The sequence below is a fragment of the Armigeres subalbatus genome, chromosome 3 (assembly GCF_024139115.2).
Source record: "Armigeres subalbatus isolate Guangzhou_Male chromosome 3, GZ_Asu_2, whole genome shotgun sequence".
In the NCBI taxonomy this organism is placed as follows: Eukaryota; Metazoa; Arthropoda; class Insecta; order Diptera; family Culicidae; genus Armigeres; species Armigeres subalbatus.
This window is the reverse complement of record NC_085141.1, coordinates 216,236,811-216,262,845: the sequence shown is the minus strand read 5'-3', so window position 1 is coordinate 216,262,845 and position 26,035 is coordinate 216,236,811. Positions and strand designations below refer to the sequence as shown.

At 41.6% G+C, this 26,035-nt stretch overlaps 1 protein-coding gene across 3 annotated transcripts in view; it reads left to right on the top strand.

Moving 5' to 3' along the window:
- LOC134219652 (protein strawberry notch) overlaps positions 1-26,035 on the top strand; it is a 51,115-nt gene that overhangs the window by 7,417 nt on the left and 17,663 nt on the right. For 2 of the 3 annotated variants that reach the window (XM_062698454.1, XM_062698453.1), the window contains exons 3-4: positions 18,131-18,346; positions 18,633-18,842. In XM_062698454.1, coding sequence (XP_062554438.1) covers positions 18,131-18,346; positions 18,633-18,842 — 426 coding nt within the window. The remainder of the gene's footprint in view (positions 1-18,130; positions 18,347-18,632; positions 18,843-26,035) is intronic. The other variant, XM_062698456.1, reaches the window with a different exon arrangement.

Sequence of the window (26,035 nt, the reverse complement as noted above, 5' to 3'; positions counted from 1 at the left end):
AGATTATCTACTTTCGTGTGGTGGGTGTTTCAGAGATACTGATTTTTGAAAAATAATGCTTCCCCATAGACACACCGTGCAACTGGGATGGGTGGAAATGGGGTGTTAAAAATATGCCAGCTGATACATAATGTTGCCAGACTTGACGATGATATTATGTACTGGTATTCAATTGTTTAGTATAAAAAAAAACTAAATAAAATGTCTACAACTAACCCTTTTTTATTTTCTTCCAAGTCGATACGAATATGTCTTACAAATTTTATTTTCCAGAGGGGCAATAATAATTTTTCATCAGTTCTTAAATATATGTTAAACAAATGCGATGCGAATTTTAATTTAATTCATCGTTGTTGTTCAATTATTTACCCTCCTAACTAATCGAAAATCATTAGGAGGTATTTTTTTTATAGCATCAGTACTGGCATTCAGTAATTTTTTTTTAAATCATCGGACATCATGTCTTTGGGAAACTGTTTCAAAGGGCATGAATTTTTCTGTCCATTTCCGATTAAATCAGCTGCCCGTCTCTGCCCCATCGCATAATCGGAATATGTGAAAAATACCATAAATTAGCATTTTTTCTACGATTAATCGCCAAAAATATTTTTTTTCTAACTGGATAACCGCCACGAATCATGGATTTTACCAATACCTATGAAAAAGTACAATTACTGATCAAATTTTATTTTTTGGTCTTTCTTTTCAAAATAAGCAAATAAATCATCACAGTAGGCTCTGGAAATTTGAAATTTTAGCAAGGTTCATCGAAATTAAGTGATGAGCAACTTTTCTGAAAAATTCACACTTTAAAAACGCGGTTTGGCCAATTTGGCGTATGGGACTGTTATGCGATTATCGCTAAAAATGGTGAATATCACCAAAATGTCGGCATTGATGTATATTGAAACTTCGCTTAAGATACCTATGGTCAATTTAATCATACCAATGACTGAGAGGTTTATTCCATGTTTGAATCAGGGCTGCCCTAGTGTGCGTTCTATTGTTCGGATTAAATAAAGTTGCATCGCGTAGATTTTGTACTCAACATTTCACTTATTGCGCTAGTTAATTTGAGTTTTCCGCATTTTATTTCATTCACAATACGGTCGTCAAATTTGTCTCTCACTTCGACTTTTGGAAAGCAGCTTTCGACAGTTTTTGGACGTAAAGTGAATAAAATGTTCTAGAGAAAAGAATTGATTCATGGAATTAAGATTAAATATATACAGGGTTGTTACGACTACGCGGATTTCGCGATTTTCGCGGATTTGGCGCGGATTTACATAATGATTTAAAGACTTCGCGCGGATTTGGCGCGGATTTAGTTTTAGGTGATAATAAACTAAAAAATTCTGGATGTAATGCATGGAGCTTTCTTTCTATAGTAAAATAATGTTGAGAATAAACTATACGTTGGAAGTCCATACTTCCACAACTTTTCGGACATTTCCAAGTCCTTATTGAATGTTATGCATTACACTTTTGTTCAATCGTTCAACAAGTATTATAAGAGGATGCCCGTCAGTTTTGGTCATTAATTATTGATTCCTAAAATCCCTTTTTTGAATCTCGTCACATCTTTCCGTCGGGATTTAGTTTCTTCTTTTATAGTATTGAAGGTTTTATATTGCTTTCATAGCATTCCTCTAGAATGAATCAGAGAATATACAACAAACGCAAACGTAAACATTGACTTTTTCCGCTGATTCCACGAAGATTAGAGCCTGCTCACGGTATTTTCCACTTCCATTCTGTAAATGGCGCGGAGCTCTACCAGTTCCCAGTGATAGTTAGCAGAGAGCGATCCTAATTAATGAGAAATTTGCGAGAAAGGTCAAAGTTTACGTTTGCGACTTTTGCCCTTATGAAACAACCATGTCGAAATGTTCTTTGATTTGATGCAGATGTCTCATTATAATAAGTTTTTTCGCAGTGATTGAAGAGAAGTTTTGTTCAGCAATTGAAAGGTCAATTTTCACAGATATTTTCGGAAAAAAATCCACAGGACTGGTTAAGACATTTTTGCGTTATTTTCGGATAACTATTATATAAGTTTTTCCTTCGAAATTTCAGCCGAAAATCACGAAGGAATTCCCTCAAGGATTCTATGAGTAATTTAATAAATAAACTTCCACTGCTTGAAGAGGATTTCTGCAGAGTTTTGCTATGACAAATTGTAAATATTTTTTTGGAGAGATTTAAAGAGGAATTTTCACGGTAATTCCTGTAGCGATAACAACAGACAAAATTTAAAAATTCCACTTTGACTTAGGAAAAGAATTGATTTTTAGTAGGAATTGATCAAAAAATGTCTTCAGGAATTCACAAAGCGATTTATTAGGAAATTTCCACATGCATTTCCAAAGGAATTTGTGCAGGGACTTCTAGAGCAGTTTTCTCATGAATTCACGTGGAAATTTTCACGGAAATTCCTGAAGCTATGACAGCAGGAATGCATGTAAAAATTCCGCTTTGAATTTACAGGAGAATTCCCGGAAATTCTTGTGTTTTTACCAACGTATTTATGTAAACAGATCCAAAGCGATTTCAACAGGAATTCATGGATGGATTCTAGCATGTATTGTCGTCAAAAATCCTGCGGATTATTCTGGATAAATTCCTCCAGATTGAATTCCTCCTCCTCCAGATTGAATTTATAAAAAAAGGATTCGAATGAATTTTTGCATAAATTCTCGGAGGATCTACCGCAGCAATTTCCAGACAAGCTTCGACAGGAATCCCGGAAAAAATTTGTGCAGATACCCTTGGAGATTTCCAATGAAATTTAAGTAATACTGACACAGGAGTTTCTGCTAAATTTTTCAGTAGAATTTCTATAAATATTTCTGCAAAAAATCTTGTTGAACTTTCCGCATGATAACTTTTTTCTGGAGAGTTTTATGTTTAAGAAAATAGAACATTCAACGAAACCTGAGCAAGTGTGTCAGATTTGAAATTCTATTTGGAAAGGAATTCAAATAATTTTTACTCGGAAGTTTTGTTCAAAAACGATCTAATCTCTACGCAAGTTTATGTTATGAACAAAAATTACATCAAAATTGCAACCATTCTGCTTCTATAAAACGGTGAATATAGAAATTTTTTAACTGCTTAATTTTGGTTTACTTTGCCTTGCTTCTTCTATTGATGAATAAGACTATCTAGAAGGGTTGTAATACAAACTGCGATATTATTTTTTTCAATTTGATACAAACATGTATGAAGTAGCTCATATTAAAAAATGAACAATATTGTATAATACGCACTTCAAAAGAAAACGTTCAAAAAATTGTGATAATTGTGATACATTATAAAAAAATGATATTTCGCGCGTATTGTGCCAGAATTTAGCTCTGAGTTGCGCGGATTTGGCGCGGATGGAATCTCATGCCGCGCGGAAATGGCGCGGATTTGATTTTGGTCGGCGCGGATTTGGCGCGGAAAATATTTCAGGATCCCCGGAACAACCCTGTATATAGAACACTTCTGTTTGAGACCCTCCCATTCCAGCTACGTTCAAGTTTCTACAAAAAATCATGTTTTATATGAATATACAAGTAATATATTCATTTGAATTCATGAATTTGATATACATGCCTATAGTCAAATTTCAGTATACAAAACAACCCCAACAATATACAACAACTGCTGAGTTTCATAGTTATTCATACAGTGGTTCCAATCATGTCGTTGGAACAGGAAATTGTCAGTAAAAAATGTTTGTGCATCTACAATCAAAATCCGGGGGCGTCCTACCGATTGATTGCTGAAAAACTTGGGATTTGCAAATTTAACTTATCTCGTGTAATAAGAAAAGAAAGAAGGAGTGGAGTGGTCGTAGAAGTGGTCCAATGGGCAGTAAAATAAAATGACCAGAAGTGGAACAACAGCTCAAGAAGTTCCCAAACATGTCCATTCGAGCTGTCGCTGATAAGTCCAAGGTGCCGGTTGGTTCTGTGCTGAAAACCATGAAGCGTGCTGTTTACAATGTGCAAAAAGCCCCAAATCGAAATGAAAAGCAAAACACTACTGCCAAAACTCGCGCCCAAAAACTTTACACGAAGTTGTTAACCAAATCCTGTTGCAGGCTGATTTCCATCAACCTCCTGGGCAAGAACCGCAGAACCGCAAGAATATTTCGCTGTCAAGTCTGAGTTCGATATTCCGGAAGATGTCCGAAGTTATCAAAATTTGCAAAGAAGGCAGAAGATTTGCGGATGGGGTGAAGTAAGCGCTCCCTTCAATAATTCCGGAACAATCAACAGTACGATTTACATGGAGATGAGCCAGCCTCGGGCTGAAAGTATCCTTAACCCGTTTCGGTCTGACCTAGAAATCAAAATTGAAATAACCCGTGTAGGCTCATTTTTCGTCCGATTGCCATGAAAATTTCAGGGAAGAAGCGTCATCATGTCTATTTTTTGGCACATGACTTGATTTGACCATGGTGCCAATCCGGCCGGATTTATTAAGGGGGGGTCCTGGGTCAGATGCAGTCAAAAACGGGTCATTTTTTTTTAAACCATTGATAAATGAACGAAAGTGACCAGAATACTGATGCAAATGTGGTCAATCATCATTGACCAGCATCAGAAGTTAGTTTTGATACATTTGAATCACTAGGACATGGTTCCGGATGTTCCGGGAACCTGGTTCCCTGGGGTATCCCTGGGGTGGTGGACACTTTTCAAGTGAACACAACCCAGTCTTGCGACATATCAAACTTCATGGTTTTGGAAGAGAATCCTAATAGATGGGTTTTTGGGAGGTTTTGGACACATTGGCCCCATCCGGAAGTGTTCCCGGGATCCTGGTTCCCTCAAGGAAGTGGACAAATCTCGATTAGCACCGAAACCCATCTTGCGACATATCGAACTCCATGATTTTGAAATACAAGCTCAATAGATGAGTTTTTGAGAGGCTTTGGACACATTGGCCACGTTCGGAAGTGTTCCCGGGAGCCTGGTTCCCTCAGGGAAGTGGACAAATTTTGATTAGCACCGAAACCCATCTTGTGACATATCAAACTCCATGATTTTGAAAGACAAGCTCAATAAATGAGTTTTGAAAGGTTTTGGACACATTGGCCACATCCGGAAGTGTTCCTGGATCCTGGTTCTCTTAAGGAAGTGGACAAATTTCGATTAGCACCGAAACCCATCTTGCTACATATCAAACTTCATGCTTTTGAAAGAAACGCACAAAACACATGATTTTTTGAGAGGTGTTGGACACCTTGGCCTCGTCCGCAAGTGTGCCTGAGAGCCTGGTTCCCTCAGGGAAGCGGACAAATTTCGATTAGCACCGAAACCCATCTTGCGACATATCAAACTCCATGATTTTGAAAGACGAGCTCATTGGATGAGTTTTGAGAGGTTTTGGACACAGTGGCCACGTTCGAAAGTGATCCCGGGAGCCTGGTTCCCTCAAGAAAGTGGACAAATCTCGATTAGCACCGAAACCCATCTTGCGACATATCAAACTCCATGATTTTGAAATACAAGCTCAATAGATGAGTTTTTGAGAGGTTTTGGACACATTGGCCACGTTCGGAAGTGTTCCCGGGAGCCTGGTTCCCTCAGGGAAGTGGACAAATTTTGATTAGCACCGAAACCCATCTTGCGACATATCAAACTCCATGATTTTGAAATACAAGCTCAATAGATGAGTTTTTGAGAGGCTTTGGACACATTGGCCACGTTCGGAAGTGTTCCCGGGAGCCTGGTTCCCTCAGGGAAGTGGACAAATTTTGATTAGCACCGAAACCCATCTTGCGACATATCAAACTCCATGATTTTGAAAGACAAGCTCAATAAATGAGTTTTTGAAAGGTTTTGGACACATTGGCCACATCCGGAAGTGTTCCCGGGATCCTGGTTCTCTCAAGGAAGTGGACAAATTTCGATTAGCACCGAAACCCATCTTGCTACATATCAAACTTCATGCTTTTGAAAGAAACGCACAAAACACATGATTTTTTGAGAGGTGTTGGACACCTTGGCCTCGTCCGCAAGTGTGCCCGAGAGCCTGGTTCCCTCAGGGAAGCGGACAAATTTCGATTAGCACCGAAACCCATCTTGCGACATATCAAACTCCATGATTTTGGAAGACAAGCTCATTGGATGAGTTTTTGACAGGTTTTGGACACATTGGCCACGTTCGGAAGTGTTCCCGGGAGCCTGGATCCCTCAAGAAAGTGGACAAATCTTGATTAGCACCGAAACCCATCTTGCGACATATCAAACTCCATGATTTTGAAATACAAGCTCAATAGATGAGTTTTTGAGAGGCTTTGGACACATTGGCCACGTTCGAAGTGTTCCTGGAGCCTGGTTCCCTCAGGGAAGTGGACAAATTTTGATTAGCACTGAAACCCATCTTGCGACATATCGAACTCCATGATTTTGAAAGACAAGCTCAATAGATGAGTTTTGAGAGGCTTTGGACACATTGGCCACGTTCGGAAGTGTTCCCGGGAGCCTGGTTCCCTCAGGGAAGTGGACAAATTTTGATTAGCACCGAAACCCATCTTGCGACATATCAAACTCCATGATTTTGAAAGACAAGCTCAATAAATGAGTTTTTGAAAGGTTTTGGACACATTGGCCACATCCGGAAGTGTTCCCGGGATCCTGGTTCTCTTAAGGAAGTGGACAAATTTCGATTAGCACCGAAACCCATCTTGCTACATATCAAACTTCATGCTTTTGAAAGAAACGCACAAAACACATGATTTTTTGAGAGGTGTTGGACACCTTGGCCTCGTCCGCAAGTGTGCCCGAGAGCCTGGTTCCCTCAGGGAAGCGGACAAATTTCGATTAGCACCGAAACCCATCTTGCGACATATCAAACTCCATGATTTTGGAAGACAAGCTCATTGGATGAGTTTTTGACAGGTTTTGGACACATTGGCCACGTTCGGAAGTGTTCCCGGGAGCCTGGATCCCTCAAGAAAGTGGACAAATCTTGATTAGCACCGAAACCCATCTTGCGACATATCAAACTCCATGATTTTGAAATACAAGCTCAATAGATGAGTTTTTGAGAGGCTTTGGACACATTGGCCACGTTCGGAAGTGTTCCCGGGAGCCTGGTTCCCTCAGGGAAGTGGACAAATTTTGATTAGCACCGAAACCCATCTTGCGACATATCAAACTCCATGCTTTTGAAAGACAAGCTCAATAGATGAGTTTTTGAGAGGTTTTGGACACATTGGCCTTGTCCGCAAGTGTTCCCGAGAGCCTGGTTCTCTCAGGGAAGTGGACAAATTTCGATTAGCACCGAAACCCATCTTGCGACATATCAAACTCCATGATTTTGAAAGACAATTTCAATAGATGAGTTCTTGAGAGGTTTTGGACACATTTGCCACATCCGAAAGTGTTCCCGGGCATTTGGTTCCCCCAAGAAAGTGGACAAATCTTGCCTAGCACCAAAACCCATCTCGTTCGGAAGTGTTCCCGGGAACTTAGTTCCCTCAAGAAAGTGGACAAATCTCGATTAGCACCGAAACCCATCTTGCGACATATCAAACTCCATGATTTTGAAATACAAGCTCAATAGATGAGTTTTTGAGAGGTTTTGGACACAGTGGCCGGGAGCCTTGTTCCCTCAGGGAAGTGGACAAATTTTGAATAGCACCGAAACCCATCTTGCTACATATCAAACTCCTTGATTTTGAAAGACAATTTCAATAGATGAGTTCTTGAGAGGTTTTGGACACATTTGCCACATCCGGAAGTGTTCCCGGGCATTTGGTTCCCCCAAGAAAGTGGACAAATCTTGCCTAGCACCAAAACCCATCTTGCGATACATCAATGATTTTGAAAAACAAGCACAACACATGATTTTTTGAGAGGTTTTGGACACATTGGCCTTGTCCGTAAGTGTTCCCGAGAGCCTGGTTCCCTCAGGGAAGCGGACAAATTTCGATTAGCACCGAAACCCATCTTGCGACATATCAAACTCCATGATTTTGGAAGACAATTTCAATAGATGAGTTCTTGAAAGGTTTTGGACACATTTGCCACATCCGGAAGTGTTCCCGGGCATTTGGTTCCCCCAATAAAGTGGACAAATCTTGCCTAGCACCAAAACCCATCTTGCGATACATCAATGATTTTGAAAAACAAGCACAATACATGATTTTTTGAGAGATTTTGGACACGTTGATCACGTCCGAAAGTGTTCCCGGGAGCCTGGTTCCCGCAGGGAAGCGCACAAATTTCGATTAGCACCGAAACCCATCTTGCGACATATAAAACTCCATGATTTTGAAAGACAAATTGAATACATGATTTTTTTTGTTGAGATTTTGGACACATTGGCCACGACCGGAAGTGTTCTTGGTAACCTGGTTCCCTCAAGGAAGTAAACAAATTTAGATTAGTACCGAAACTCATCTTGTGACGTGACAAACTCCATGATTTTGAAAGTCAAGCGAAATAATGAAGTTTGATATATCGTAAGATGTGTTTTGGTGCCAATCGAAATTTGATCGCTTCGCTGAGAGAACCAGGCTCCCGGGAACACTCCCGGACGTGACCAGTGTGTCCAAAATCTCTCAAAAAATCATGTATTGTGCTTGTCTTTCAAAATCATGGAGTTGGACATGCCCCAAAATGGGTTTCGGTGCTAATCGAAATTTGTCCGCTTCCCTGAGGGAACCAGGCTCACGGGAACACTTTCGGACGTGATCAACGTGTCCAAAATCTCTAAAAAAATCATGTGTTTTGTGCGTTTCTTTCAAAAGCATGGAGTTTGATATGTCGCAAGATGGGTTTCGGTGCTAATCGAAATTTGTCCACTTCCTTGAGAGAACAAGAATCCCGGGAACACTTCCGGATGTGGCCAATGTGTCCAAAACCTTTCAAAAACTCATTTATTGAGCTTGTCTTTCAAAATCATGGAGTTTGATATGTCGCAAGATGGGTTTCGGTGCTAATCGAAATTTGTCCGCTTCCCTGAGGGAACCAGGCTCTCGGGAACACTTGCGGACGAGGCCAATGTGTCCAAAACCTCTCAAAAAATCATGTGTTTTGTGCGTTTCTTTCAAAAGCATGGAGTTTGATATGTAGCAAGATGGGTTTCGGTGCTAATCGAAATTTGTCCACTTCCTTGAGAGAACCAGGATCCCGGGAACACTTCCGGATGTGGCCAATGTGTCCAAAACCTTTCAAAAACTCATTTATTGAGCTTGTCTCTCAAAATCATGGAGTTTGATATGTCGCAAGATGGGTTTCGGTGCTAATCAAAATTTGTCCACTTCCCTGAGGGAACCAGGATCCCGGGAACACTTCCGAACGTTGCCAATGTGTCCAAAGCCTCTCAAAAACATATCTATTGAGCTTGTATTTCAAAATCATGGAGTTTGATATGTCGCAAGATGGGTTTCGGTGCTAATCGAGAATTGTCCACTTTCTTGAGGGAACCAGGCTCCCGGGAACACTTCCGAACGTGGCCAATGTGTCCAAAACCTGTCAAAAACTCATACAATGAGCTTGTCTTTCAAAATCATGGAGTTTGATATGTCGCAAGATGGGTTTCGGTGCTAATCAAAATTTGTCCACTTCCTTGAGGGAACCAGGATTCCGGGAACACTTCCGGATGTGGCCAATGTGTCCAAAACCTCCCAAAAACCCATCTTTTAGGATTCTCTTCCAAAACCATGAAGTTTGATATGTCGCAAGACTGGGTTGTGTTCACTTGAAAAGTGTTCACCACCCCAGGGATACCCCAGGGAACCAGGTTCCCGGAACATCCGGAACCATGTCCTGGTGATTCAAATGTATCAAAACTAACTTCTGATGCTGGTCAATGATGATTGACCACGTTTGCATCAGCATTCTGGTCACTTTCGTTCATTTATCAATGGTTTTAAAAAAATGACCCGTTTTTGACTGCATCTGACCCAGGACCCCCCCTTAATAAATCCGGCCGGATTGGCACCATGGTCAAATCAAGTCATGCACCAAAAAATAGACATGATGACGCTTCTTCCCTGAAATTTTCATGGCAATCGGACGAAAAATGAGCCTACAGCCATTATTTCAATTTTGATTTCTAGGTCAGACCGAAACGGGTTAATAAAGACATAAAAAAAGTACGATTTACACCAAAGAGAGCGTCAAGAAGCGTCATTCATAAGAAAACAGGTATCAACGCTGTTTTGGCCTGATCCTACAACTACGTCCGAAATGTGTTTGAGTGGTACCGAGCTAACGAAGTTAAAATGTGCCAAAAGATATTCACCGGAACTTTGCCCAATTGGAAAGTTCTGGGCAAATATGGAGACGAAATTTCGTAAGCATCTCAAAATTATTGAAACAAAGCTGGAATTGAAGAAAATTTAGGTAAAATTAACAATAACATTGGGAAAATCGATTGTGCAAATAGGATAGGATAGATGAAATCGAATAAAACAAATGTAGTAAATCTTAACTCACTAGAAGTTTTTCATTCTTTGAAAATTTTAAGAAAATCCGATAATCGGTTTAATTTTGGTGAGTAAATATGTGTGTGCCATATTTATCGTATACACCATTTAAATAAATATTTTTTTACAAACGATTATGAGGTGATTATATGGCAACTGAGAGCACGCAAGCGTACGTCCGCTTTCCAGTTTCGGATCTCTAGGAAATTCAGTATGAGATTCGTTGGCCGAAAAAAGCCCTTGGGGTTGACCAACTACCAGGGGAACCAGGGGTAGAATTTAAACACGGTGATGAGGTACTGACTAGAGCGCTGCACTGGATAATGTCCAAGATTTGAATGGAGGAGATTCTGCCACAGGAGTTGATAGAAGGTGTTTTGTATTCCATCTACAAGAAGGACAAAGAGCTGGGTTGTAGCAACTCCCCGGCCGCACGATCGCTTCGCTGACCGCCGCATACAAGGTGCTATCCCAAATTTTATGCCACAGTCCAGCACCAATTGCATGAGAGTTCATGAGGCATTACCAGGCGAGATGCATGGACGAATGCTCTACAAAAGACCTGGTGTTTGCCTTACGCCAGATATTGCAGAAATGACGCGAATGCAATGTGCCCACGCATCATTTTTTTAATCGATTTCAAATGCTGCGTATCCGCGCGGGCGGCCGCGCTGCAGCAAGGTACCCGGTAGAACGTGGAACGTTATCAGAAGCTCAACGCATCCCGCAAAGGCTTCGTGCCGCGAGCCAAAATGTGCCGGGATAAAGATGGGAGCATCTTGACGGACGAACGTGTGGTGATCGAAAGGTGGAAGCAGCACTACGAGGAACATTTGAATGGCGCTGAGAGTACAGGCAGTGAAAGCCAAGGCAGCGGACGATGGAAGCCAACCAGCTCCTACCTTGAGGGAAGTTAAGGATGCCATCCAACAGCTAAAGACCAATAAAGCAGCTGGTAAGGATGGTATCGGAGCTGAGCTCATCAAGATGGGCCCGGAAAAGCTAGCCATTTGCCTGCACAAATTGATAGTCAGAATCTGGGAAACTGAACAGCTACCGGAGGAGTGGAAGGAAGGGGTTATATGCCCCATCTACAAGAAAGGCGAAAAGCTTAAGTGTGAGAACTTTCGAGCGATCACTATCCTTAATGCCGCCTACTATTAATGTCTTAATGTCTGTCACTATTAGTGAATGAGTTCGTGGGAAGTTATCAAGCCGGCTTCGTTGACGGCCGCTCGACAACGGACCAGATCTTTACAGTACGGCAAATCCTTCAAAAATGCCGTGAATACCAGGTCCCAACGCACCATCTGTTCGTTGATCTCAAGGCGGCATACGACAGTATAGACCGCGTAGAGCTATGGCAAATTATGGACGAGAACAGCTTCCCTGGGAAGCTTACCAGACTGATCAAAGCAACGGTGGATGGTGTGCACAGAGCGTTAATGAATAAAGCTTCCAATGAATGATTAAATTTGTTATGATTAAATCATTCAACTCTATGATTAAAGATTATGATTAATGATTTATTCATTTTTGGCAATGATTAATGATTATGATTAACAATTAAATTAATTTTCGACAATGATTAACGATTATGATTGATGAATAAAACGTTTGAAGCATGATTAACGATTACCGATCGTGATTAAATGATGACACAATATGTGTAAGACTAATGATTACCGATCCATATGATTAATGATTAACGATTATGAATTATCAAATTAAATAATTTGCATAGTGATCAATAACCAAGTAACCTTTCTACCAAATTATGTTATTAAAGGTATAAAAATTGTATGATTATGATTAAAGATTAATGAATAAAAGCGATGTATGCAATGATTAAAATTGATGATTAATGAATAAACTCAAAACAATCATGAATATGATTGAATCTGAATAATGATTGAATCGTATTTTTTGTATGATTGTGATTAAAGAATAATGATTAAATAACCCATTATTCATTAATCATGATTAAATCTATGATTAATCACTAATGCTCTGTGCAAAACTGTATGAATATTTTGGGCGAACACTCCAGTTCGTTCGAATCGCGCTGGGAACTAAGACAAGGTGATGGACTTTCGTGCCTATTGTTCAACATTGCGCTAGAAGGTGTCATGTGGAGAGCCGGGTGTAACAGCCGGGGTACGATTTTCAACAGATCCAGTCAATTTATTTGTTTTGCGGATGACATGGACATTGTCGGCCGAACATTTGCAAAGGTGGCAAAACTGTTCACCCGCCTGAAACGTGAAGCAACAAAAGTTGGACTTGTGATGAATGCGTCAAAGACAAAGTACATGCTTGTGGGCGGAACCGAGCGCGACAGGGCCCGCCTGGGAAGCAGTGTTACGATAGACGGGGAAACCTTCGAGGTGGCTGATAACAATGTTAGTAGTGAAATACGAAGGCGCATCATCTGTGGAAGTCGGGCCTACTATGGGCTCCAGAAGAAACTGCGGTCAAAAAAGATTCGCCACCGCACCAAATGTGTCATGTACAAGACGTTAATAAGACCGGTTGTCCTCTACGCACATGAAACATGGACAATGCTCGAGGAGGACTTGCAAGAACTCGGAGTATTCGAGAGACGGGTGCTTAGGACCATCTTTGGCGGTGTGCAAGAAGGCGGTGTGTGGCGGCGAAGAATGAACCTCGAGAAGGTAGCTAAAGCCGGAAGGGTACGATGGGCAGGACATGTTGCAAGAATGCCGGACAGCAACCCTGCAAAGACAGCAATGTACAAAGGTATGTACCTTTTAGAAGTCCGCCCACAACGATGTGATCGCTTCTAGTCGTATGGGTACTTCTGCTCTGCCTCTCTCCTCCTGGTAGGATGTGATGAACTGCTCGATGAGGGACAACGACGTCATGATACTGCGGCGCCGCGTCGTCAAGTAGCGCAATTTTCTTTCCGCGCCAGACATGGGAATCTTGCGAAAGGCAATATTGTGCCTTGTATTTATTATTCGCTCCTTCGCTCGAATACTGTTAACTACTGCGATGAACTAGAAATCGTTGACTAGCCCGATTGGAATTAACGATGGCTGATATGTCCAACGGTTTCTTGTTAACCGTGATCCGATTGTTCTGTAAGGAGTGGATCTATTGTCCTAATCTGCAATGGCTGCTCACTAATGCTCCTTGGCGCGCAAAGACACTCTTCCAGGAAATGGCGTTAGCTTGTTGCTAACGGATGGATTCGATTTGCTCCAGGAATGTCGACCGGAGCAACGCAGAATGGTAGGAACCTGGGTGCTGCGGATAGAGCCGCTTCTCTGCTCTCAAGCGAGTAGCGGGATATTTTGAAATCAATCCTATAAGCAGAATTATTTTGCAGTTCTCCGGCTGTCAAACATTTCCCGCTCTTCGAATTTCGCTTTCCATGCTGCATGAAGGCGCACGAATGCGCGAGACTCTACATGACTTTACGATGGTTTACATATATTCCTGCTCCAATCAGCTGCTGAATCTCGTGAAATCTCGTAACGAGTGCTTTTTAGATGCATTCCTACTAATTATCCACCCGAAATATAATGTGAATATATTTGTTACAAAGAATGCAAAACTCAAACTAAGTTTTTTTTTTCCCCAAATAATAACAATACTTCTCAATATAAGATCCAAAACATAACCACAATCTTCAATGTTTGGCTCCGCCACAATAGAAAATTTTGGCTTCAGTTTGACAACCAAATCGATTCTATCCGCACCACCCAGGTAGGAACGATGAAGAAAGGTCCGGTGATGATGATATCCGGATGTCGATGGCATGTAAGCAAGGAAAGACCCGGTAGACGAGCGATATAAAAGTGAAGCGATTGGAATATCACTCACCTGCTTGAACAATTATCAATGCCTTGCAATTGTTCTCAGACAGCTTCAATGATGGCGATGGGTGGGAAATTGTGATGGCGATTTCCTTGATGAAAGCCGTGTCACACGCAGGAATGGCGTAGGAACCGTTTGCCGTAGATTCACCGGGTGATCGGAAACGGGTTGACGATCATCCGGTTCGAAGGACCAGATGTACGATCAGGGTAAGAAAGGGACTTATTCCAAAACCGGGGCCATCAATCAATCAGCAGCATAAAGGTGAACACATGTGGATATTTGCTTCCAGTTTTCGACATAATATTTGGGAACACATTCAACACATTACTTATCACATTCAAGTCTAACACACACAGCGTTTATTGAACTAATTAAAACTTATTATTTATTGTTTGAACTTAATTTACTTTTCTGCTTAAATTCTAACACTTCATGCAAAAACACATATCGATACGTTCTCGTGAAATCAAATATTCAGGCGAGACAAATTAGACCGATCCCGGCGAGGTAGATAATGGCAACTCATCTTCGGTGATATTCTATCGGTCTATCTAGCAATTCATAGGTAGACGACGCTGTTTTCGTACCGTTGAACTGCTGCCGTATCGTTGGTTCACTCGCTCTCTATTAGCATCACTGCTCCAGCTCGTGGACCTAGATTGCTCCATCGCGTCGCCCCATCGTATATTGCTCTCCACCGGTCATCCGACATGGCTATACATACTATCGTAGGTTCAAACTGCCTGTTTACGTCGTGTTGGTGGTGGCACGTGGTTGGTGATTAGTCTGCGTTGTTGAACCAAATTGTTGAACAATTAGATTAAATGCACAACTTTCATTCAAAACCACCCAAGCTCGATGGATAATTTCAGCAGGATGGTAGAACAGGTGTACCAAAAGTAAAATGAAATAATGGTCTACGAGCTGATCGGAAATTATCTTCAAAGCGAAGTTAATTGCTGCCAACTCAACAACTTAAACCGAACACGGTTTCTGAAGTTTTAGGTATTTTAAGCTTTATGAAAATCGTAATGATCTACAAACAGTTATTTAAAGTCCAACAGTAGTCCTACAATAAAAGAGAGAGTTAGGATGCTTATGTTGGCTCTTAAACAATATAGTACACTTATTGAAATTTATATCCTGACTTATACACCAATTGAGTATTCTGCCTTGCATTGTGTAGATATTTTTTCTCTCCCCGTGAAATAACAAAGGTAAATAATTGATCAGTGCTTGGTGGATCGTGCTTCTATAATGCGCGTCGTTTTGATCGAAAAAAGCGTGATCCCACAGATGCCACCGGGTGTGTATTGTGGGGAGTGAGCATTGAATCGTATTATTTATAACTTACCAGTTGATTAAAGTTGATTGACATTGGACATAGACATTGAAGTCCCATCGAAAGGAAAGTGGTTACCTCAATACATTTTTCAAATCGAAATTTTCTACATTATGTATATATTCTCATCTGCAGGACTGTTACAACTGGGCTGTTACAACTGTTTTCATTGCCCAACCATTAGTTGAGTCCAGTTTTGTACCGTGCTTAATGACTCCCACTATTACAGGCATCTCATTCAAACATTTCAGTATTCGTCCTTTGTTTTATTATGTATTCCAATCACTTTTTGGTAGGCTATTTTTTTCAGTTCCATGCGTTTTTGTTCCATTACCTGTGCTTCAAAATTCCTCGCTGTTCTCATATCCATTGAGAGTTTATTCGTGATTACCCAGTTGCAACAAACTGTCTGATTGAACTTGAACCTTGAGACTCCAAAAGAAGCCTACGATGGATAGCACATACGGCATTGTAATGCTCACTATAGATGGCTAATAGCTAGATCCTGACAAGTCCCTCCTTCATTTGGAAGATTACTCACTTACGAACTAGTTTGCACGCGTGGTGGCAGAATCTAACTATTTCCGTTTACCCAGCTTCACTGCGATATACATAGATTCATTAACGTACGTACTCAGTCAATCCTGGGCCAATTGCTAAAAGGTGCACTGAAGTTTAGTACCCTCAGGTCCACATTAAATTGCAAAACGTCATCGTGTACGCGACCTACCATGAAGCCTACAGCCTCTTTTGGGATCTCTAGTGCATCTTCTGCAAATGAACAACGTGTCGAGTCTACCGTGTTGTATAAGCATAGCAATATTCATCAATTATCTCATACGTAGTGGTAATGACATCATTTTTCAAATCAATAGCATTATCCGAGTTTTAAAAAATTCACAGGCCTTAGAACCGTGCCTGTCCGCCTCTGGTATCATTTCGCCTGAAGGCTTTTTAATCAGATTCGTCAAGCTTTGTTCTGGCCTCTGCTTGCTTTTGAAGAAATTGGTCTTATTATTTCCTAAATGGCGGATTGATGGAAGTACACAATGCAATGACTGATCAATAAACAGCCTGACGGATAATTTATGCGTCCATGCCCTTGTAAAACGATGGTAGAGATTAGAAGAAAACTATATAGCGTACTAAAAAGTATAATTCAAATACATATAGCCCTTGATCTAACTGGTATTTACCTATGACAACAGACTGCCATCTGCCCAACCAACTTATAACGAAATGCATCGATACAACATTTCTTTCGGGCATAGTTCAATGCTGCACATATATTTTCTGTGGCTCGTGATATGCTTGATGCGTTAACTTTGCAGTTTTGGGTATTACATAAATCTTTCATTTTCTTTTCTATCAACGAATATGCCAATAGATTAGAAGCAAAAATATTGAAATTTCGCATTTATAAAACGTGTTTTGAAGAAAAAAATAATATTTTTGTTTGTCGCGGATTTCAATTTGCCAGTCGCGAATTTCGCGGATTGGAATTCGACTAGTTTGTAACAGCCCTGTATCTGAGTTTTCAAAACATTGTGAATTAATGTCTGAGTCGGGTGAATTAATACCCGGAAAATAAGTAATTAATTTTGATTGACCCCTGAGTTGCGTGCTGTTGCCTACGTAGTGCGGCCGGAAAGCTTTCAATAAAGAACTGAGGCAATGCGAATATAATACTGAATTGAAAAGCAGGCTAAGTTCCAGTTGGAATGTAGAGTCATAGCTGTGCAAATAAAATTGAACTATTGTATTGTAGATGTGTAGCAAAACTCCAAAATATGTTCTTCGTTATATTTAAATTCTCTTTTGCTTGAATCATTATTAGATTTTTTATTGCGTTCTATTGTTACATTGATTAAATAATTCTATCTATTCGTTTGTTGCAAAATGATTGAACGGATTGAAATTATTTCCAACTACAGATACGAATAGAGAAACATATAACGCATGGAAGGCCCTAATCAGCACGAGAACTATTCTGCCCAATCGGAAGGGAGACACCCCAAACCCAACACGCTAAGGAAATGAAAGGGTTGTCTTCGAATTTCTAGTGAAGCGTGATATGGAGTGGTCTAGGTAGGGAACTTTTCATCGCGTGGGTGGGAGAAGGATTCTTAGTGCATTCAGATAACCGAATGCATGGAGTGGGAAAGCCTTCCGAGAGTAATATGTTAGAATGCGTTGATTGGGGAGGGTGGGTTTCAGTGGATGGAAAGCTGAATGCTAACTATGTTGACAATATATAGGGTAGGAAGGGGCAGATAATACGAGAAATGCAAAACATAATTTTTAAAGAACAGTTCCATTCACAATTGATAACCTTTGAACTGGAGACGAATTTAGTTTATGTCTTACACTCTTAATTCTTACCATTTATGAGAGGTTATGGTCATATTATTCTATCATTTCAGCAAATTCCACATTGAGAATTACAGGTTATCTGAACTAATGTTACATCTGAATATCACTATTTTTTCCTCTCTTCACTCCAGGCGGCGGTAGAGATCTTGCAACAGTGGCTACATTAACGAAACAAAAAGTGGAAAGTGATTTAAAAGTACCTGCAAGTGGCCAACCGGCGTCCAATGTGTCGTCCAAGTCGACTGGTAAGATCCCCATCGGCTTAGTCACCAAACCAGTCACATCTGGAGGTTACGAAGTGATCCGACAGCCAACCCTTCACAAACAACCCGGCGTTGGCAGCAGTGGTGAGTATTGTGATCGTTCACAAAGAATTTAGTATCTGCTCGGCTAGGGACAAACAAGCCAATGGCTGCTAGCGGTGCACAATGGCAGACCATGTGTGTTATAATGTGTTTGTGTATTTGGTCTTTCTTATCATCCTATCGCGGCTTCACGGTCTTCCTTGACATCCAATCATGCAAATCACCTTGTAAACTTGTTTCAACCATCTCTTGCATATACCGACCCATTCCCTCGCAAACAAATGGTGGTGGACAAATATGGATTATGCTTTCTCCCTTCACATATTAGCATATGGAATGGGTGGCGGTAGCAGTGGAATGAGTTCCTCGTCTTTGGTTGGTAGTATTAGTAGCAATTTGTCTAATCTGGGTGCAAGCTCTGGTAAAACGGCGATGCAAACCGCAACACCCACCGGGGCGCTTCCACCTGGAGCGACCAGCATTCTCGGTGGACTTGGTAGCTATTATCCGCCAAGCATTGCTACGCTACTAGCGCAGAGTAAGTTCCTGTTTTTTTCCCTCTCGTAGTATAGTCAGTCCTTCAGATTATTATTTGCATTTTATCAATTCCTTGGGTTCATAGTTTGCGTAATTTAGCATACGTTTGTGTGTATAATTGATTCAAAATTCTGTTAAAAGCTTCAAAATAACATTATAGCTATGATTATAATTAAAAATATTTATTTTTTTGAAGGCCAATGTTTCTGTATTCGGTTAGTTGCAAATCGGCCCTGTTGGTATCCGTGTTTCGAACTTATTGCAAAATCATTGTTATTTTTTCAAGAATCTTTCCTTGGAAAAAATGTCGAAATCAGATATTTGTTCATATTTGTCAACCTTGATTTTTCATAGCTGTCTGATCTGAACAGTGATTCCAAAAGAAACATGTGCAATCTACAAAGTATCTATACCACAACAATCCTATTCAATGTTAATTTAAAAGAAGTCAGCTAAATGATACGCTTAGCACTCAGCTGACTAAACTTCTTCTAGGAACTGAATAAATATTCTTAATTCTGTAGTAATTTATAGAAACTGTGTGCAGTTCTGTGAATTTATGAAAGTTCGAGAATCTCCCAAGGTCCATAAGAGCTCCAAATAGTCGTTGCACCTATGTCTTGCGTATTCCATAATGTCGGTATTTTGCAATTTTTACCTAGTTTTCCAAACGTTTAGTTTTCCAGGTCTCATTCTACCGCGTGCAGCTCGAGTCGACGGCTTCTATCCTGTTCTCTGTTTTCGTTTTTTTTTGCCGCCATTCCAAACTGAGTGACCAACCCACTGCAGTCTGCCGTATTTTATACGATTCACAATATTTTCTTCTTTGTATGTTACTTGACACAGCTCGTGATTCATTTCGCCTGCGCCAAACATCGCTTCTAATTTCCCGCCGAATATTGTATATTGTATTGTATAATACTTTTCACTCGAAAACCCCGAAAGCTTTCCCGTCCGCATCTTAACGTCTACGTTTCATGTCCCTAAAGGTCCACTGGTAGAATCGAAGTTTTCTAATTTCGCCTATTTCGTTCCCATCTTTATGAAGCTGGTTACGTAAACCATAGAAGACCCTACTCGGGGCGGAAATACGTCATTGCCACATGTTACAAGTGTTACCAACCAAATTCTTCGAAAACTTCAAACACATCCCCAACACCAAGTACCTCAGCTCCAACGCCACTAGGTCTTTCTATGTCTCCACCCGCAACCATGTGCTTTGTTGTCTCCTTCTTCAGTGGGACAAACCATCCATTCCTTTGCACGCCAGATTTCCTAATCTCACTCTCAATGTACTACAGTAATTTTGAAAGCGCATCACCTTGCTCCAATCTATCTAAGGTCACAAGCTAGGTTGAACCTTCGTAAGCAATCCTAACATGTACTTGATTTCAGACATTATTTGCCACAGCTCATTTCTTTTCACTGAATCTTTCGATGCTTTAAAATTAAATAACAGAAGGTGATTCTGCGAATTGATTATTAAGGATCATCCGTTGGGTAAACATCTCATCCATCGTTGATCGGAAGTTCGATCGTGATCTCGTCCTTTCCTCCACCTTTTTTTTTGGTTTTCAGCCCCTATGGAATCTTGATAAATTCACGCTAGTGCCTAGAGCCCTAGTGGTTCGACAGCGTGACAGTCTTCGAATAAGTCTATTCTATAACAAATCCCCGACGTACTTCTTCCACCTGGCTGCCACCATAATATTGTCTGTTAGCAAATGCCCCCCTCAATCGTTGCACACAGCGAATACTGACGCAGTCTTGTGTCGCGTACCATTGACGGTCGCATAAAGCCTCCGCATACCGTTTCAATTCAATCCATGCTCTCCCGCATTTCAGATATCACATGCTCTTCCTGCTGCCTTTTCTCTTTGCGGCAGACTATTTTCTCTTCAGCCCTTGCTACACTATACCGCTCTGTTGTATCGGATACCAGACAAATGCATCTGACTCCTCGCCGCATTTTTCTAGTTCGCCACTTTTCATCAAACCAACAGTTTCGTTGGCGTCGTTGTACAGTGCCCAACACTTCCTGCGTTGTTGTACTCACAGTTTTATGGGTATTCTTCCACAATATATTGATGTCAACAGATCCGTTTACATTTCCCACCCTATTGTCCAGCTTCCGGTAAAACTCTTCAGCAACCCCTTCAACTGCCAAGCGTTGGATATTGAAACGCATTCTGTTATTGCATGAATTCGTGATACTGGATAGTCGCGCCCGAATTTTCGCAACTACAAGATAGTGATCCGGGTCAATGTTCGGGCCTTTGAAAGATCTATCTGTGAGCAAGTTTCGCCACTCGGATGTTTCCAGGTGTGTTTGCGGGAACTCTTCGCGTTAGTGTCTCCGATGACAATCGTAAAGATCATGTTTTGGGTACACTCCGTAAGTCTTTTCAAGATTTCACGTCATCAGCCTTATCGTTGCGACATAGATGCTGATCAGACTGTAGTTGAAGAATTGGCCCATCATTCACAACACGCAGATTTCTTGGTAACAGTAGAAACTTCGATAGGCTACCTTACCTATGATGTAACCTCTACTTGATCAGCGCCTTTGCTGATAAAGAATGTGTGTAGCTGCCAGACAATTTAAATACTTAGGCTCATTCTAATGTGTACCTGTACTATACACTTGTGGAAGTGTTGGCTTGACAAATGGAATGTGAGTGCGTCCGATTTGGGAATCTCGTGCTCGTTTAGTAGCCGCTAAGTTACGATGACCGACGGAGGTCCTTCGTAGCTTAGTTAAAAGTACCTCGTACGAGTCCCATCGAAGAAAAGTGGTTACCTCCAATACATTTTTCAAATCAATATCTTCCACATAATATACATATTCACATCTGGGTTTTCAGAGCAATACCCGAAAAATAGGCACTTTTATTGAACTATTTCATATTGTAATATTTATTGTAGAACCCTTGCAAAAGATGGCATAGCCTATTGAAACGTCGGGCAAAGAAAAAACTTTCGTTTTCATTGCTGATGTGACTGCAAATCCGGTTCCAGGGAACATCGCACTTATTCTTGGCGATCACATTCAGGTTTCCTGGAATCTGGTTGGAGTACGCTTTCACATATGTCTCGTCATCCATTACGCAAAATGTGGTTTCGTTAACTTCTGGTCGTACAGCTTCCGGGGAGTGCATTTTGCGTCCGTATTCTATTTCTCGTCACAGTTTGAGGACTTCTGAAGCTTAAACGTACCCCCAATCTTTTACGCGATTGGAATTCATTAAATTCTTGGTTAACCTGAACTTTCATAGTTTTTTGGATACCACCTGAATTTCCTTTGTTTTATTGTGATTTTTTTCGTAGAATCAACTCATTGTTTCATTGACGCTGAAGGTCTTATTCGACTAAAACCAAATCGTGTAAAAAAACTGGTGTAGTTTAGCAGAATACCAGAGTTGTGGTATTCTACATGAAAGGCTTGCTCACTTGCAACTTCTTATACACACCTCAAAATGAGGTTTTCGTTTGAGAGCCCCGACCGCGCTTTTGTGATCATTCTCGTTGACCTGAATGTTTTTTTTTTCGGATGTTCGCTACAAATCAACAGTCAGACATTCTTCGAATCGGTTTATGATACCAGACACCGTGGAATTAGCGATTCTCAACCTTTTTTCTAGGGCACGATGTGACAGATCCTTATACTCAAAGTACTCGTATCACTTTTATTTTGTCGCTGTTCGGTTCGGAATTCAAAAGTTGTGGACTGTATTTTCGGGAACCGCTGAATGCTTTTGTCGTAGTGGCTGAACGAGTGAAGAATCCTCTTCGAGTGGACGTGTTTCCAATCGGGATATTAGTGAAAGAAGGAAGTCGGAAAATTATTCTTAACACTTTATTTCTTCCTCTTTCAACTAATTGATGGTTGTTCGTTGCTCAGTAGGTGCGGCACTGCACTACTACTGTCGTCGGTGTGTCGGCTCAGCTGCGATCGCTTCGCTGCTGTCGTAGTCGGAAATTGCAAGCTATTTGCACTTCTTCTCCATTGCTCTGCGTCGTCTCGTTCTTCTCGTAGTGTCGCTTGTGTTTTATACCATTCGTTTCGTGGGCCCGCGACGTTAGGCATAAGGACGTTAGGCATAATGGATGTTAGGCATAACGGACGTTAGGCATAATGGACGTTTGGCATAATTATGCCTTCTTTATGTCATGGGCTGTTCTTTCAGTCATTTTATGCCTACCGTCCATTATGCCTAACGTCCATTATGCCTATCGTACTTATGCCTAACGGGGTATACCCCGTATCGTCATTGTCTCAGTTCTTGTTCGTTTTGCGGTGTCGTTTAGGCCGTGGCTTATTTTAATGGTTTTGCTTTTTTTTTCTGTTCAGCATTTTCTTGTGGGAGACGCAACATACTCCGGCCGTGGTTCGATGGTTCTGGTATCGCATTCATGGGACGACCTGTCAAGAAGTGAGCTGGCGTGATCACCTCAGAGTCTGTCGGGTCGTTCGAAACTGCAAACAGTGGGCGAGAATTTGATATTGCTTGAATCTCGCGCAATGTTGCTTGTTTCAGATGAGTCCTACTATTCGATTTTACGGCAGCTTCTTATAAATTGCTGAACTCTGGAGCTCCAGGTGGGATTAAGTGCCATTCGATTTCCTTTATCTGGCAGTACTGGATTATAGGTCGATGTCGGTCTGATGACGCAATAGCTCGTACAGTTGATGTAGCTCGTTCTTTGCGCCTTGGAAATTAGTTCCGTTGTCCGAATGAATTTCAGACGGTGATGCCTTAATCTGTTTTGGTCGGTACGATCTCTGCTTCACCAAGATAGGGCTGGCATAATCGATGCCAGTGATGCTGAATGGAGGCGAAGGACAAACTCGTTGTTTTGGCAATTCTTCCATTAGTTGAGTGACGTCGGATGGTTTCGTTCGGAAGCATGTTATGCATGACCTGGTAACTTTGCGTATCGTAGATCTGGCATTTGTTAACCAGAACTGCTGTCGAATTGTTGCTAATAGTCCCCCAGATCCGACGTGGAGCTGCTCGATGTGTATCGTTCGTATCAACATTTCTGTAATAGGGCTCGTGTGTGGCAGGATAAGTTGATGCTTCGATTCATCAGGTAGACGTGAATGACTGAGGCGTCCACCTACACGCAAGATGTTGTCGCTGTAAATCGGGCAGAGAGGGCCTAATTTTTTGCAAGGTATGTTTGATAGAAGACGCTGGATCTTGTCGCCAAGCTCCATGTGTTGAATTCACTATTGTTGCTTTTAGCTTTTAGATGAGGGAGGCTGGGTTCGATTCCCGGTTCCGGTCTAGGCAATTTTCGGATTGGAAATCGTCTCGACTTCCCTGGGCATAAAAGTATCATCGTGCTAGCCTCATGATACGAATGCAAAAATAGTAACCTGGCTTAGAAACCTTGCAGTTAATAACTGTGGAAGTGCTTAATGAACACTAAGCTGCGAGGCGGCTCTGTCCCAGTGTGGGTATGTAACGCCAATAAAAAGAAGAAGAAGAAGAAGAATGTGGCTGTGCCATCGGGGTTGATGCTTCTGAGGTACAGACACGCTCCATATGCTTTTGTTGAGGCGTCCGAAAATTAATGCAGCTCGATCTGCACTGGCTGATGATGTCGCCTACAGGAACAGGATTATCCTAATCTTGCTTGTTGCGCCAAAGTTGCTGCAATTTGTCGAGAACGATCGCTGGCGAAAAAAAAATCCTAACGGATCGAAGTGTTTTGCCACTTCGGTGTAAATTCATCGCTTCATCCACGGTCGGTTGCTGGATATGACTGGATATATGTCTCCAGCCAGGAGGAGCTCGTTGGATGTTGGGTCTCATAGAAGGCCAAGGACTTTGATGGCTTGATTGAAGTTCCAGTCTTCCAATAGCTTTGGTGTTTGTCGGGTTTGATTCGGGATACTTTCTAAAAACTTATCGGAATTTGAACACCACATTAAAATTGGGAATCCTGCCTTTTCCAACATCGTCGTCAGTTGTCGTTGAGCTTCGAGTGCGTCGTCGAGTGTGTTGGCACCAGACAAAATGTCCACATAGCAGTCGTTTTTGATTATTTCGGCTGCTACAGGAAACTCCTTTCCTTCGTCATCGGCGAGTTGAACTAAACTCTTGGTAGCCTGGTAGGGTGCAGATGCGGTTCCGTAAGTAACAATTGTCAATTCTAGGACCTCCAAACGTTCGCTCGGGGATTCTCTCCATAATATCCTTAGGTAATGGGTGTTGTTGGGATGCAATCGAATTTGACGGTACATTTTTGCTATTTCCGCCGTGAACACAAACCTATACGTCCGGATCGTAGCATTATGGCATACAGTTCGCTTTGTACCACCGGTCCTACCAATGGTACGTCGTTCAGTGATAAGCTGGATTCGGATCCATGTCGATGCCACCAGGTCGGAAAAATGATGGATCAGCAAGTTGGATGTAGCTGGGAATGTTCCACCTCGTGACGTCGATGTTTCGAGAAAGGATAATACCAGTCACCTTGGTGATCAAGCATTCCTGTTTGGTACGAAAATCGCCGCAACGGGAACGAATTTCTTAGGTTGTCCTTTGACGAGCTGTCGTTCGAAGATCATTTATCCCTGCTATCGGGACGTAGACAGGTTGTCTTTGGATGCCAAGCGTATTGGCCATCTTCTCAGTGATGAAGTTTATCTGGGACCCTGAGTTCAAGAGAACGCGGCATGGCAGTAGTTCGTCGTGCTGATTCTTAACCAAGACTACTGCGGTTTGTAGCAATATGGTGTGTGACGGGCGTCCATGGTCGCATGGTTGCACACAAAGGCGGCGTGTCGAATAGTGATGATGATTCCTTGAAATGGGACTTGTTTTATACCATTCGTTTCGTCATTGTCTCAGTTCTTGTTCGTTTTGCGGTGTCGCTTAGGGCGTGGCATATCGGCTCCTAGGGCCGATTTCTTAATCCGCTTAGTGCTCCATTACTCGCATTACTCCATTTGATACTTTTTGTACCTTTTGTACCTTTTTGTACCTTGCGTCAACGCGGCGTGCACGCAGCGTAAAAAAACCCCTACGTGGACATCGGCCCTAAGAGTTAAGCGGAGGTGAAGAAATTGGCCCCCACTGAAATAAAAATTTCGTCGCAAGAGAGTTTTCTTCGTCAACTTCACTTCTACGAGAAAGGCAGTATCAATACTAGGTGAATTATGTTTGCCTCTCTCGTACAACA